The following is a 14,303-nucleotide window of genomic DNA, read 5'->3' as shown; positions in this document are numbered from 1 at the left end:
TTTATAGTTTATATTTTTATAATTTGTAAATGATTAAATTGAATTTTTATAATTTTAGGGGGGCCAAAGTGGAATTTTACCTTTACTAATTTAAAATTTTTAAAAAAAATTAAGGGCCTAAAATGAAATTTTCCATTTTAGGGGGGGCGGGGCCCATGCCAGCCTCCCCTGGCTACGCCCTTGCTAACGCTTATGATTTCTATTTTATAACCTTCTCAAATTCTAACTTATTTACTCTCAAGTTAACATTGTTCTCGACTCAAAGGTATTGAAGATGTTACAATAATATAAATTTATAATTAAATTTTAAATAAAAATATATCTAGAATTATTTAATTGAAATTAAAATTGAATTAAAAGACAATCCAACTCGTAATGAGGTGTAAAAAAATGTAATTGAAATCAATATTTATTTAAAAAATATTCATATATTAACCAAAAAAGATTTCTCTAGGTGCATCTTAAAAGGGAAAGTCACAATCATATATCCCAATTATGCTGTAATCTTAGTACTTTATCCCTACTACCTACAAATGACCATTAAGCTCAACATGTTTGTACAAGGAAGCATAATCAAGTTGTAGGTATGTGTTGTTAATCATTCGTTTTTGCTGTTCGCATATCAATATTTAGAAATTGGATAGTTTGTGCATTAAATAAGACCCATAAAGCAGAGGCGATTCGGGGGTGGTATGGCCCCGGCCTTAAAATTAAAATTTATCATTTAGGCTTTTTAATTTTTTTAAAATTTTAAATTAGTAAATGTATAATTATACTTTATTTTCTTAAAATTATAAAAATTTAATTTAATCTTTTAAAAATTATAACGATATAAATTATAAAAAATTAAAATATCATTCGACTCCTCTAAAAAACTGTTACAACTTTGCCCCTATCATAAAACAATTATTTAAGCAATGAATCCATTTTTTTTCTCGGTGGTCCTCAAGTTTTGTTCAACGCATCACCCAAGGAATCTGTCGTGAACAAATTTGATTCATGAAGTACACAAAGAGAAAAAAGAAGACGACCTAAATTTCCCAAAATTCTACAAATCATAATCACAATATTTTAGGACACCAAAAACAAGCTTCCATTAAATTCCATCAAAGGACCATCTCCATAAAAGGATTCCAATTTCATACAAATCTGATCAGAGTAGTCCGTCTGCCTAATTGATCACTATGTCGGCTGTTATCCTATCATGGCTTTTACCATTGCTTAATGAAGCTATTGCTTGCAGCAGACGCAACAAAAATATTTGTTCCCCCGCTGAAGAAATAGGATTTCTTTTTTGAATACATGAATGACCAGCATTGTATAATTGGTATTAAAGTTATCCCCCCCCACTGGATTGTCAAGTTTGTGCGAGTCAAAGAACAGGGGTTACGGTTGGTTGAAGAGAATTATGTGATGACTTTTTTTTTTTAATGTTTGATATTTGAGTTGTAATTTCTTTTTTTACTAAAAGAAAAAATGAAAGTTATTCCCCCACTCGTTTTCTCTCCATAGTAAACAAGTAAGAGATTAACAGTTCATTCAGCTGTATTTAAGGGTGAGCGTTCAATTGAATCGAATGAAAAAATTTCGAGTTAACGAATAAAATTTTATCATCCTAACTCGATTTAAAATTTTCTCGAATCAAGTTGAGTGATATGGAATTCGATTCGAATCGAATATATTTTTCAAATTAAATTAAAAAAAATGATTTTGGATCCTTATAGTCACTATCACCTATCGTAATTAAATTTGTCCACAGTAATTAAATTTATTATTAGCTTTTATCCCTTCATAATTTATTTATTAATCTTTTATATACTTGTTAGCTTCTTTCTTTACTTAGTTGCTTCAATTATGTATTGATTCTTGTCACCTTCTATTTTGAAATTAAAAATATATATTAAATGTAAAATTGTGATTTTTTTAATAAAAATTATTTTAAAGATAAAATGTGAAATTGGTACCAACAAAAAATTTTAACATGAATATTTTATGACATCATCAATAATTTAATTTTAACAGAAATTGATGAGGATTCAGCATAATTAAACAATTCAATAATATAAATAGTAGATATAAATTTGAAAAAAAAAGTTTTTGGGGTTTAAGAGAAATAAAAGTTTTGGGAGAAAGTAGGAGAAATTTTTTTTTTTGAGGGTTTGGGGAAAGTAAAAGTTTTGAGATGAAAGTAAAAAAAAGGGGTTTTGAGAGGTTTAGGGGAAAGTAAAAGTTCAGGGAAGAAAATAAAAGGTTGGGGGTTTGGGGGAAGTAGAAGTTCTGGTAAAAAATAAAAAAGGGAATTTTTTTTGAGGTTTGGGGAAATAAAATTTTTGAGGGAAAATAAAAGGGTTTGAGGGGTTTGAGGGGTTTGAGGGAAAGGGGAAAAAAAGAGTTTTGACATGTGGTTTATTTTAATTATTCTAATTCAAAACTTCAATTCAATTCGAACTTAAAATTTAAAAAAAAGTTGAGTTGAATCGATTAACTCAATTAATTTAATTGAATTAATTCAAATGTTTTTTTTCTACTTTTACGAGCCTAATCGAATTTTGCTCACCCACTACACCACCATTTACTACAAAACCAGTCAAGCAAAAACAAACTGAAACCATGCTGGATGGGGAAGCCAATCAACATGTCATTGTAGCCAAAGTAACTAATCCATTTTCAAGTAACGTTCTTAAACTCAATCACATGGTAGTTGAAGCAAATTGGGCAGGATAAATGAGCTAGCTTTCTTCGGTCCCATTGCTTTGGTGATTATGATATCTCCTCTACCCCTTTCCATAAGGCATAGCTAACCAAAGGAAAGGGGACCAAATGAAAGCAGTCGCTTTCACAAACTCTTTTTATCATGACCCTTCTGTGTGTTTCATTAAGCTGCTGGGGTCATGAAAGAAATTGGCACTTAAGCTATGAACTTTATGATGATTGATGGGTTTGGAGATCAAGGATTTGATGATATGAAGGAAAACCAATAAAAATGGCAATCAAATTAACTTAAAAGAAGTGATATTCAGGATACAAGGCCAATGCCAAACAGATTCATACACAAACATAAGCTGCATACATATAGGCAACTTGAAGTTATTGAATAGGCAGGATTCAGAGAACAAAGCTGGTTAAAACATGAGGTACGATACAGATATTACATTGGCATGTTCTTCAGAAGATATTTTTGGATGGCTAAGTGGAACCACCAATTTTGGGATGATCTGGAGGTGAGGGTTTTGGGATGTACGGAATAAGAGGACTACCATGCTCAATAGGACCAGGTTTTATGGATGCTTTGGAGCTTGGAACTGGATCAATAGGATCGTAATCATCCACATCCACATTGCTCTTCTTTTCATTGCTTGGACTGTATCCACTCCCCTGCAAATTTCAGATGAGAAAATGTCTCAAAATCCGGAAACGAAGAAAAAGGGTTCTCTTTGCAGATTGTGGCCATGCATGTAGTGAATGTGTATACCTTCAGCTTTCTACTTGTTTCACTCATACTCGTACCATCAACATGCTGCAAAAACTCCATACCTGACATTTAAGAAGATGGTCACTATTAAACATGTAATAATTATCGATTCCAACAGTGACATGTATCTGGTTGCTGCTATTTTACTTGATTAATTTACTAACGTCATGCATTTACTTTTTAACATGCAAAGCCGCAATTTTAAGTTACATCATTTTATTCGCATGATTTAGATATGGGCCAACCAAAGCCTGCAATTTGATCTACTAGTTATAAATACGATTGAAATAGATCACTAAAATTGTTTATTTAAACCCAAAGAATGAAGATCCAAAACAAATCTCTGTAGAAGACAAGTGTGGGAGTTAAAAAGACAGCTTGAGAATTGAGACGGTTGACCGAAAGTATTAACCTTTTTTTCCTTTGAAGGTAACAAAATTATTGACACTACAAACTTATATAACAAGAAATAGCATGCAGTGAGGTCATTTAATTCTTTAAATAGCAGCAAGCAATGTGCAGTTTACCAGAGTTGTTGATTAAAGGTTCATTGTTTATGGACTAAACAATAAACATCTCAAATATAATTGCACAAAAGAAAAGTTATACTCTAAGTTTTTGTTTTGTTGTATTTTGAATTTTATTTTTATTTTCTTTTCCGATTTCAAAAACATAAAACCAATTATTTACATTATTAAAATTAATTTAAATTTATTGGTATAATACTTTTAAATAAAAATACTAAAAAATAATTGATATTGTAATTAATTTAAATTTAATAGAAAAATTTTAATCATTTAACTTATATTTTTTAAAAACTAAATTTCTTAGAAACAAAAGTTTAATAAATTTCAAATGTAGGTAGTGGTAGAGAGTATTTTTGATATGATCAGTCAGATCATTAACAGATAAATAATGTTAAGAAGCCATGCAATGCATTAACTATAACACTTAAACCATCAGCTATTACCTAAGCCATCTTCCAATGCAGCTATTACCCGAATTCCAGTAATGAAAAACAAACACAGGAATTTTGTCTTGATGGTTATGTAGGCCAATTAACAGAAGAGAAATGAACTAGTACGAGGTAAAACATTACCGGGAATGGAGGAGCTGCTGAACGCAAAGACGAACAAAGCTGTCCCGATCACAAAGAAGAAAACCCAAATCCCAGGAACCTTCATAATGCCAGTGTTATTGGCAGATGAATTGATGAGTTCCCCTCCGAACAAAGAGTTGATTTTTCCCAACTACAATTACACCCTGGAAAAAACGCCTTTTATGCAGCAACTGAGCGCATGAAACTATTTTCCAGCTACCAAAATATATTTAAAGACAAAAAAGAAAAAATGGAATCCAGCTTTCGTCACCCCCAGAATTGAGCAACTTCAAACAAAGTCGACCGGAAAATCCGTGGAGATAAGGCAATGAAGTAAGGTGGCTAGTAACTATGTCTCTAGTGCCTAAGGGCGGCCCATGCCATGCCTTTGAGGCTTTGAACATGCAGTGCGCTTGATAATATAAAAAATATATAATGTAAAAATGTTTGGAACTTTAATGGTGGGGTAAGTGAAATAATAAAAGAAGGCATGTGAGTTTCATTGTCTGATCTCTCATGGCTGTAGGGATGCAGAGAAATGAGTAAATGCCATTGATTTATGCATGGGAGGGATCAGTGTCATTGTGAGAAATGAATGAAGACATCAATGAGGTAAAACAAAAAACAAAAAAAATGTTTGCTGGGAACGCGAGCCGTTCGCCACGTACGGTCGTGTCTCGGAAACCCTTTTTAGCATTTGTTTTGAGCCAATTACCGTGCACTTTGGTTTCTCTGTTACACAGCTCATCGTTTGCTTGCTTTCTCTCAGACATAGATGGATTCACCATAGCCCTAATGAAAATTAGGGAAGCAAATAGAGTTGCAGAGAAGTTGTAGCTCAATTGATATAGCGTTGGCTTCGCGTATGCCGAGAGGCACGGCGTTCGATTTCCCGCACTCCATTAAATATTACTACTGCAATACTACCGATTAAACACTTACCAACCATTAAAGCTCAGGGGGAAGAATAGTGACCGCCAGTTTTGAAACAACCCTTTATTACAATCGGTGGATTGGGGAAGAATGGAGGTGATAAGCGTGAAAAGTGACGATTTTGTCTACGGGTGTTGCTGTAAGTTAATAACTAAGGCTTTTAATCTGTTCAAAGTTCAGGCTGCCTGCCAGCTTTTGGTAATAATTAACTTTAGTTGTACGCATGCAAGGGCTACAAGACGCAGCCAAGGAGTAAAAGCTTGCTCTAAAAATGGACGCCACCAACACCCTAGAAAGCAGTACTGAAATTAGGACTAAAATAGGATTTGAGATTTCATTATTGATAAGCTGCGAAGCACGTGGGAGTAACATAGAGTCTTTAAGTTTTGGCAAAAGCATTAGATATAAAAGAAATAGAAATGCCTTCGTTATATCTAGCAGCAATTTACTCTCCTAACTGAAAGAAGCTTTGTGGTCCAGCCGCAGCCAGCAAAGTGGGTCTGTGTCCCGGGGGATTAGGCCTGTTTACTTATTGGACTATCTAGGACCCAAGAGTAGGAAAAGGATCTTTACCATCCAATAGGTGGAAAAAGATGGTTTTAAGCCCATCTTCATTTTTTGAAAGAGACATTGGACTGGACCATCTCTTTTTTCACCTGCAATTTCTAAAGAGGCATCTGGCAGCAGGTACTGGGCCTAAGTTGAATAACAAGACAAGTGAGATCGGATGCTAGGGTTCGAATGGCGAACAATATTCCATCTAAATGGTAAAACCGCTAACAATAAAATTTTGGAAGATTGATCGGAATTTAGAGGGTGTATTCCTTCGGTTCGGCTTTTGGATAAAAATTGAATCGATTTGTTTCATTCAGTTTTTTACTTTTAAAATCAAAACTGCATACAATAAAAATCAAAATACTTAATTTGGTCCTAAAAATTTTTGATAGTGCAATTCTTGATTTTTTCATAACAATCATAATCCATATTCTATATTCATTTATACATTTATACATTATTAAGTGAATTAAATAATTAAATTAATATCATAGCAATCAATAAAACTATTTAAAAAGTCATTTTAAAATTAAGCTATAAAGTCGATAAATCATTCAAAATTCTTAAAAATAAAGTTAATACATAAACCATTAGTATATCTAATGTTTTTCTGTGTCATTTTTTTCAATTAGTTTAATTAGTTATAACTGAGTGATTACACTATGCCGTATAATTGATTAAATTAGTAACTATAAGAATTGTAAGAAGTTGTTTTATTTTATAAATAAAATATTATAAATTTTAATAAACTATTTTCTTAAAATTAAAATTATACTTATAATTATAATTATTATATTAAAAAATATTCACTTGGTCTAATATAATTACAATCTTTTTATCGAATATTTTCATAACAATTTTTTATGATCATATCTAGTTAATAATAATAATAGTAGTAGAGTTAAATGAATTAGTCTACGTAAATATTGAAATGGTCAATTTATTATTATGTAGGACTACCTCTTTAAACATATATTTTTTTTCATTCAGTTTGATTTAGATAAAATGGGTTCTATGTAAAAAAATTAAATCCAAACTGAATTGTGCGATTTAAATAATACACCAACCTAAAATCAAATTGAATACATCGATTTAAATCGATTTTTGGATTTTCTTAGTTTCTTTGTTAAGCCATAATTGGAACGCATCAACATACTTGGCGTGAAGAGCAACAAACAGCAAGATTTTCTATCAAAATGAGCTAAAGTTGTAATGCTTTGGTTGATCCAAATTCGTTCTATTCCGACCCAGTGTCTTCATAATCTTAGCAGATGTGTAGTGAAGTATGGACTTTGTGATGATTGGAAGCTTACTTCTTTATTTTCTTAGTGATGTCAATCATGAACTTATGTAACTTTTAACTTTGTAGCAGTCTACTGCTTATTTCATTAAAATACTAATAAAAAACAAGAGTTCAATAGAGCTTGAATTCAGAGCTTAGTATTTGATTTGGAATTTTCAAATCAACATGTGAAAAACGAAATATATGTAAAAAAGAAAAAAAGAAAAAAAACAAGAAAAGAAGAATCACAAGGAAAGTCAACATCAACCAATTGCCAAACCATAGATAAACCATGTTTTTTTCCTCAGCAAATTTTCGTGAAAACATCAAATACGTAAAACATGGTACTGGCAGCATGTTTTAAAGGACAACAGAAAACACATATACCGAAGTATATATATAGTTTATGACAAAGTACGAGATAGAGAACGCAATCACTTGGCAGGCAGCTGATATATACAAATAGTTGGTATATAGAAAAAGAGGGAATAGGAGCAATCTTATAAAACCAATCCCTCCTTACTTCCTCTCTTGTTTTAAATCGTGGTTTGGACCGATATGATGGGAAAAAAACCCTTTCTAACCAGGGATATACACACAGAGAGGGGATGAAATAATAATAAAGAATTGACTGAAACCCTCAAAGGAAAAGTAATGCCCATGTTCATGAGAAGCAGCGACGATGAAAAGGAGAACTCCTTCTCCATTGAAAGCATTTTGTCAATCGTCGCTTTTTGCATCTTTTGGGGGATTCACCTATTTCTATTTCGGATCTCCTCAGCAACTCCCACATCACATGCACATCCCCGTATTCACACGAGCTTACTTCCTTTTGCAGCTTCAACAGCCCTGTTCCTTCTCCCAACAAATATGGCTAATTAAGTATAATCACTTCAATCATTTTAAAGGAAGTACGGCTCATTGTCATCAACATTTCAATTATAGGAAATAAAACTATAAAAAAAGAAAAACTAAAGAGAAAAGGAGACCTTTCTTGATCTCAGCCTTGCTAAAATCATCAAATCGGCGACGAGTTAGAATTAAGACGGTTGAGAGTTGAGACTTACCGCTTTTACGAACCCCGAGGCGTGTGGCGAGACCGGTCCAAACTCTACGCATTCCGTTCGACATTTTATCAACAAAATTCATTCTTCTACCTGCTGAAAATTTCCTCCTTCTCGTTGAGAGGAGAGCGTATGAGAGAAAGGGTGAAACGAGAAGAAGGAAAAAAAATGAAAAAAAGAGAGAAGATTCTAAATAATCCTGCAACCAAATTCACCAAAAAATTAAATCAGAAAACTACTGATTGAAGTAAGAAAATTTTTTTAAAAAGAGATGTTTTTGAAAAACCTCTCTCGTTCTCTACTTTCTCCTTTTCTTTTTAATTCTTCTTTTGCTTTTGTTCCCTGTCTTTCTTTTTTATTTTATTCTCTCCTCTGGGAAAACTTCTAAGTTCGTGCTTTGTATTTTAAGGAGCTTCCCTTAACAGAAAAAAAAAAAAACCGGATGGCACAATCATTGTCTTCGTGATTGCCACGTGGCACTTCCTAGCTGTTTGAGAACTGTGTTGGGATTCAATGCCTTTGGCGCGTTCGACCGAGACGGTTATTCTGGTATCCTATTTGACGCCCTGGTGCCTTCCTGTCTCCCACGTGGAAGTTTACAATTGGTTGTACGTCTTTGAATTGCACAGGCACGTGAGGATATCATTTCGGTTGTTGAGACGTTTGGACCTTCCAAGGTTTGTGCGGGGAGAGGGTATTTGGCGAGCGCTTCGGCCTTGGCGCGTGGTTCTAATTAAGTGGAGTTCGGGCCGAATCAATAGGTCCGACTCTCGTCGCTTTGACCGCATGGGTTCAAAGAGGGAGACAAATAAGGAAAACAGATCACGTCTGCGCTTGTAAAAGTTCAAAGATTGAGTTACGTGTCGCTCCAACAGTGGTTAGTCGGGAACGAGAGACACGTGGCGCTGCTAAAATAAAATTAATTATACATAAACACGAACGAAATATATACACAAATCAATATCTTTCATCAATCGTACCCAGTTTTTTTTAGCACATTTCTCTCAGTTTGATATTTTATAAACAAAAAATACGGTAATCATTGGAATCAATTTTTCAGCAATACATTGAACTGATATGAACTATTGTTTTCTAGCAAGAACTTAATACTAATATATTAATTAAAGATTTCAGGAAAGAAACAAGTGAAAAAGACAAATCAGTCTATTTCTCTCTCCAGTTACTATTTTTGTTGTCATAAATATGTTATAGTGAATGATGATTTAGTATATAAGCACTGGTTTGATTGGATCCGTACAACTGGACCAACTAAAGACGCAAACATCCGAAATCAAATCCCATGTCTCATCTCTTTTATCCAACCAATTCCAGCAGTAAGATAGATAAACATGGAATATAATTAATAATTAAATAAAAATGATCTTTAATATAAAACTAAAAGATGGAGATCCGATATATAATTCTATCTCTGCAGAGCTAGAGGCATGGTTACAAGGAATATTCAATACTAAAGGTTGCTTTTCAATTGTTTCATGTCTTCCAGAAAGAATTCCAGCTTAAGAATTAATTTGAGTAAACTGAAAGAATTAAGTACCAAGAACTCAAGTCAAGCCCCACTACTCGATGCTCACTTTGTTTAAGCTTGCCATGTACGTCAAATAGATTGTCCATATGTAGGAACAAGAACTGTTCATTAGAGGCTGCCACAAAATGTTAGCAAAGGCATTAGTGACAGCAATTGGATATAAGAAAAAGTATAGCAGGAAGTAACACAAATATACCTGGAGATGAACAGGTACAAACTTGTACGTAACAAAATCACACGTTGGCCAGAACATAGCACCGCTTATCAATGTCGGGAGGAGGTCACGCTTCAGTCTAGCTGCAATCTCTTCAGCATTTTCACCTGATTTCAGAACCACAATAAGAAGTCAGAGAGTAAGTCTAACACGATGAGAAGGCCAACACCACACAACCAGAGACTTGGTTATACACAATGAGTACAATTTAAGAACCAGGGCTTCATCTTTGAATCCCTTGTGATAGCAATAAGTTTCGGAGGATAGGTCTAACTTCTGAAGCTAGCCAATAAAAGACCAAAACAAGAACAAGGCCCCATTAGAAAGGTAATCAAATGAATGGTTAGAAAGCCAAGCAAAAATGGTAACTTCACAGAGCATGCCAGTAGGCAAAAAAGCAAAGCTTGATACATGGTGCCAAACTAGAGACCTAAAAAAGCCTACAAGGTACAAGCGACAAACTGACAACAGTTCATCCAAGAAGGGGTCTCAAGTTTTCAGCTAAAGGGAATTTCTGAAATAATGATGATTAGATACCTTCACAATGTCACCTTCTGAACTCCATAAGGACCATAATAAGTCCCGACCAAGCAGAGATATTGAAATACAGAATAATAGAAAGCCCCAACGTTGCAATAATATGTCTATTTCCTTGAAGAAAAAGAATAGTTGTGGGGGGTGGGGGTGGAGGCGGGGATCTTTTACCTTGTAAAGCTACATTGTAGGAGAAGAAAACGGTAGTGACCAAAGGTCCAAAGACAGCCTGCCCCAGAAACATTTTCTTGAAGGTAGTCAGCATATCTCGTTTAGGCAAAGCTTTTGACAATAAGTTAAACCAAAGATGCTGTGATGGCCCCAAGAGAAGCAATCCATATCCAGCCATCCGTAATGTCCGAATCGAGTCATAACTAGAAGCTGATGTGATCATCTAATAAAAGATGTTATACATATGAGAAGGAAACATTATTATGGTAAATGAACGGATCAAACAATAGCATCACAGAAATGAAGATGAAAAAACCATCTGGAAGGCAACAAAAGATAAGAATTGCGTTGTTGCAAAGCAATTCTTTCCCTTAATGTATAACGATTGTAAATGCAAACATCAAAGAAACACCTAGAATTCAAAAGAACTAGGCCAAGAGACATACTTTCGAGTAATTTAACATCACTTTCTCAAAACAAAAGGCTCCTATTTCTACCAAAACCGATCAAATTGCGAAAATCCCAGACCCTTGTTTGCATAATTGAGAATTGGATTCAGGAAAAACGAAAATATATAGACCTACCTGTGAAGTAAAATCAGCAGCGGCAAAGATAAGGGAAGTTGTGACAGATTTTGTAATAATAGGATTGGATTCGAGCTTCGCTAAATACCATCCCAAAAACCCAACCTTTGACGACGATGAGGAGGTTGAAAAAGAACGCAGTGGATGAGACCCTTTGCAACTTGCAAGTTTATTAGGGGAGGAGAAAGAGTAAACTCCCCGCCTTTGGGTCGTGAGAGAAGCTTCGTTGAAGGTTTTTCCATGGAAGAGCGAATGGGTATCGGAAGAGAGTCGAAGGAGGCAGCGGTTGCTTAAGCTTTTGAGAGTGTTGCCGCTGCTGCTCCCCATTTCTGGAACGCGCGCTACAACTGACGGGACAGCCTGGTCCGATGTTGTGATCTAGCAATAAAGGGCCCGTCAACCCTATATCTCTAATGGGCTTTGGTCCCTTTCTAACTGGGTCAATAATTGCAATGCTAGGAACCACATTGTAAATTACGGACGAGGTTTTTGTGAGAAGCAGTGTTGCTAGAATTGGCTTCCCAACACCTACCACTACCTCTTAATTTGGTTTTCTCCTTCCATCAGGAGACAAATGGATTCTAATGATGAGGTAACTCATCTTTGTGAAAGACTTCACATTGTCATATCTTTATTCTGGATGCTCTTGCTGGTGCCAAATTGAAAGACTACTTTGCTTTAAAAGTCTTCAACATGAAAATTCATGCATTCTTTCTTTTAGTTATGAAGAGCGTATAATTTACATGAGTGTCAGGGACCCAGTTGATTTGTCTGATACTCTCAATTGGGGTTGTTTCTTGTTTATAGAGAAAGTGATCTTGAGCTACGTTAATGGATTGCGAGCTGTCTTTAGTTCTAACTTGACAGTAGTGAGTAGACGAACTTAATTCCCAAAATATGTCTTATTTAATAGGTTGGTTGCAATATGCAATTTTGTACATAGTCATGAATAATGGCTTGAAAGTTTCAAACTGTATTGATATGATCCAATACGATTGCGGGAACTAATGACATAAAATACAAGAAATGGAACCTCAAGTCCAACCAGCTGCTACTTCTATTATTTTTATTTTTTCCTTAATGGATAATTTCATTCATTTCTTAAGGTGAGGGAAACAAGTATAGATGTCAGATTTTGGGTGCTTTGATTCAGCATGTTCTCTGCACTTCACCTCTGATGTGGTGCATATGAATGTCTGCATGCAAACCTTGCACTGCAACCACCATCTCCATCAATCAGTATCCAGAAGGCAGAAGCAGAAGATTAAAGAAAAGGAAGCATAGTTTACCTGGATCGTCATGGCTTTCTTATTTGATTCCAGCTGACTACCTAGAATACACAAACGACAAACTCTGTACGTCAGATCTTATGGCTGAAATTTAAAAACGTAAAAAGTATAAGAACGAGCACAAGAAACTTTTACCCTTAGCGGCCTTGTACTTCTCCACGTGTTTCTCACGAGCCATCCTTGATTTCTGGCCATTGCCTCCTCCCATCACGCAGATCTCTCACCCCTCCTCCGCACCAACAAGAAGTTTCAGCTTCACTCCCAGAAGAAAAAGAAAGAGAAGATTTGGTTTCGTTTACAAAGTCCACGAGAGCTTGAGAGTGGAAGACCTGTATATATAGCCAAGGATCCAGTGTGTAAAGTAAAGTGGGATCCAGAATGGCAGAAATGAAAAAACCCACGACCTTAATTACATTTGTGCTGCTGGTATTAGATTTCAGTCAAAAGAAGAAGAAAAAAAAAAGAAACTATACCCTCCCTTTTCTGCGTCCTGGAACCCTTGTTTCGCCACATCACTATCGTTTCAAACCATGTATTTTGTTCGCATTTCATATTTGTTCCAATGCTCATTGGGTTTAAAAATTCTATTAAAGGCTAGCCTAACCTAATGCCCATCGTTTTATAGATAGATTCAAGTTGAACTGAATTCTTAAACATAAGTTAATTCATTATTTAAACTTCAAAATAACAATTAAATTCAAAAGGAAAAAAGGTTTATGATATCAATTGAAGAACCTATATTAGTGTTTCATGGCACTGTAACCATCAAATGTCACCGTCCAATTTTGGTCTGAAGATATAAAGGGAGATGAATGCGCAATACTCAACACCATCTTATGCCTCCTTTCCATCTCCGGTCTGGTGAGAGTTAAAGAGTAAAAAATATTTTTGAATTGAAACGCAGCTCTACTTGAAGTGTTTCCAGTGAGCATTTCTCACCTTATTATAACTCAAAATATTGGCTGCAGTTAAAAACTCCAATGACTGATTTGGAAGTCCAAAAATAGGGGTTACGCCTCTACTTCTTCCTTTTATTATTTATTTTGTTTAATACACGTAATATAATTTTATTTAATATATCATTATTTAATATAATTTTTTAATAAAAATAATTGTTCATTTGTAATTTATAATTTAGTATAAATACAAATTTAATTTATATTTTATTATTTAATTTAAGTATAATAATATTTTAATATTCTATTATATTTTTATTCCATAAAATATAGTTTTTATATATCATTAATACTATATTTAAGTTGAAACATAATCTACGGTTAATTTTAACCTTACTACTATAATAATTCATCTTATCACCATTATTACTTTTAATTTCACCCTAACTAATCGTATCGAAAACCTTCGTAGATAGGATACCTGATTCCCATATAAAATTAAATGATTAGACATGCAAAGTTAGCAAGGTGGATATTCCTAATTTAGACATTAGAAGTTGAAGAGGGTAAAGCCTAGGTGCTTCAAAACTACAGCTGGAGCTCACTATAAATATAGTTGGTGGTTGGAAGTTCCCTTCATAGAAATCAGCAAACAAAGTGGCGG

The 14,303-nt window shown here is 34.3% G+C and overlaps 3 protein-coding genes across 9 annotated transcripts; all 3 read right to left on the bottom strand.

The window, feature by feature from the left end:
* Positions 1 to 2,995: 2,995 nt before the first annotated feature.
* On the bottom strand, positions 2,996 to 5,757 carry LOC107958178 (uncharacterized). The gene is made up of 3 exons (XM_016893864.2): positions 4,572 to 5,757; positions 3,473 to 3,534; positions 2,996 to 3,375 (listed from the first exon to the last, which is right to left on the bottom strand). The coding sequence occupies exons 1-3, from the start codon at positions 4,654 to 4,656 to the stop codon at positions 3,187 to 3,189; spliced, it is 336 nt and encodes a 111-aa protein (XP_016749353.1). The 5' UTR covers positions 4,657 to 5,757; the 3' UTR covers positions 2,996 to 3,186.
* A 1,855-nt stretch (positions 5,758 to 7,612) lies between these two features.
* LOC107960734 (PXMP2/4 family protein 4) lies at positions 7,613 to 11,831 on the bottom strand. Of its 6 annotated transcripts, none has more exons than XM_041113899.1 (7): positions 11,455 to 11,831; positions 10,871 to 11,093; positions 10,148 to 10,272; positions 9,961 to 10,052; positions 8,692 to 9,313; positions 8,409 to 8,604; positions 7,613 to 8,196 (listed from the first exon to the last, which is right to left on the bottom strand). In XM_041113899.1, the coding sequence occupies exons 1-5, from the start codon at positions 11,779 to 11,781 to the stop codon at positions 9,262 to 9,264; spliced, it is 819 nt and encodes a 272-aa protein (XP_040969833.1). In that variant the 5' UTR covers positions 11,782 to 11,831; the 3' UTR covers positions 7,613 to 8,196; positions 8,409 to 8,604; positions 8,692 to 9,261. The 6 variants fall into 6 exon arrangements, with proteins under 6 accessions (XP_040969833.1, XP_040969834.1, XP_040969835.1 ...); XM_041113900.1 differs by having other exon boundaries at positions 7,613 to 8,190; XM_041113901.1 differs by having other exon boundaries at positions 8,692 to 9,310.
* Positions 11,832 to 12,337: 506 nt separating this feature from the next.
* LOC107958177 (uncharacterized protein At2g23090) lies at positions 12,338 to 13,714 on the bottom strand. 2 transcript variants are annotated; one of them, XM_041113904.1, is made up of 4 exons: positions 13,217 to 13,714; positions 12,879 to 13,072; positions 12,744 to 12,784; positions 12,338 to 12,668 (listed from the first exon to the last, which is right to left on the bottom strand). In XM_041113904.1, exons 2-4 carry the CDS (start codon positions 12,949 to 12,951, stop codon positions 12,549 to 12,551), a joined length of 234 nt encoding a protein of 77 aa, XP_040969838.1. In that variant the 5' UTR covers positions 12,952 to 13,072; positions 13,217 to 13,714; the 3' UTR covers positions 12,338 to 12,548. The 2 variants fall into 2 exon arrangements, with proteins under 2 accessions (XP_040969838.1, XP_016749352.1); XM_016893863.2 differs by having other exon boundaries at positions 12,879 to 13,279.
* Between the last annotated feature and the right edge of the window lie 589 nt (positions 13,715 to 14,303).

This window comes from Gossypium hirsutum, chromosome A05, assembly GCF_007990345.1.
Source record: "Gossypium hirsutum isolate 1008001.06 chromosome A05, Gossypium_hirsutum_v2.1, whole genome shotgun sequence".
NCBI lineage: Eukaryota > Viridiplantae > Streptophyta > Magnoliopsida > Malvales > Malvaceae > Gossypium > Gossypium hirsutum.
The sequence above is the reverse complement of the archived record's forward strand: the minus strand, read 5'-3'. Positions and strand labels throughout refer to the sequence as shown.

What these genes read in the sequence shown, in the direction of transcription:
- LOC107960734 (XM_041113899.1), bottom strand. Translation starts at nt 11,781, where the DNA reads ATGGGGAGCAGCAGCGGCAACACTCTCAAAAGCTTAAGCAACCGCTGC. An exon ending in CTGCTGATTTTACTTCACAG is followed by an intron (nt 11,094 to 11,454) that starts GTAGGTCTATAT and finishes ATCTTTTATTAG; the next exon opens with ATGATCACATCAGCTTCTAG. An exon ending in CTACAATGTAGCTTTACAAG is followed by an intron (nt 10,273 to 10,870) that starts GTAAAAGATCCC and finishes TTCTGAAATCAG; the next exon opens with GTGAAAATGCTGAAGAGATT.
- LOC107958178 (XM_016893864.2), bottom strand. Translation starts at nt 4,656, where the DNA reads ATGAAGGTTCCTGGGATTTGGGTTTTCTTCTTTGTGATCGGGACAGCT. An exon ending in CAGCAGCTCCTCCATTCCCG is followed by an intron (nt 3,535 to 4,571) that starts GTAATGTTTTAC and finishes CTTAAATGTCAG; the next exon opens with GTATGGAGTTTTTGCAGCAT. An exon ending in AAACAAGTAGAAAGCTGAAG is followed by an intron (nt 3,376 to 3,472) that starts GTATACACATTC and finishes TGAAATTTGCAG; the next exon opens with GGGAGTGGATACAGTCCAAG.
- LOC107958177 (XM_041113904.1), bottom strand. Translation starts at nt 12,951, where the DNA reads ATGGGAGGAGGCAATGGCCAGAAATCAAGGATGGCTCGTGAGAAACAC. An exon ending in GAAGTACAAGGCCGCTAAGG is followed by an intron (nt 12,785 to 12,878) that starts GTAAAAGTTTCT and finishes TGTGTATTCTAG; the next exon opens with GTAGTCAGCTGGAATCAAAT. An exon ending in AGAAAGCCATGACGATCCAG is followed by an intron (nt 12,669 to 12,743) that starts GTAAACTATGCT and finishes TGGTGGTTGCAG; the next exon opens with TGCAAGGTTTGCATGCAGAC.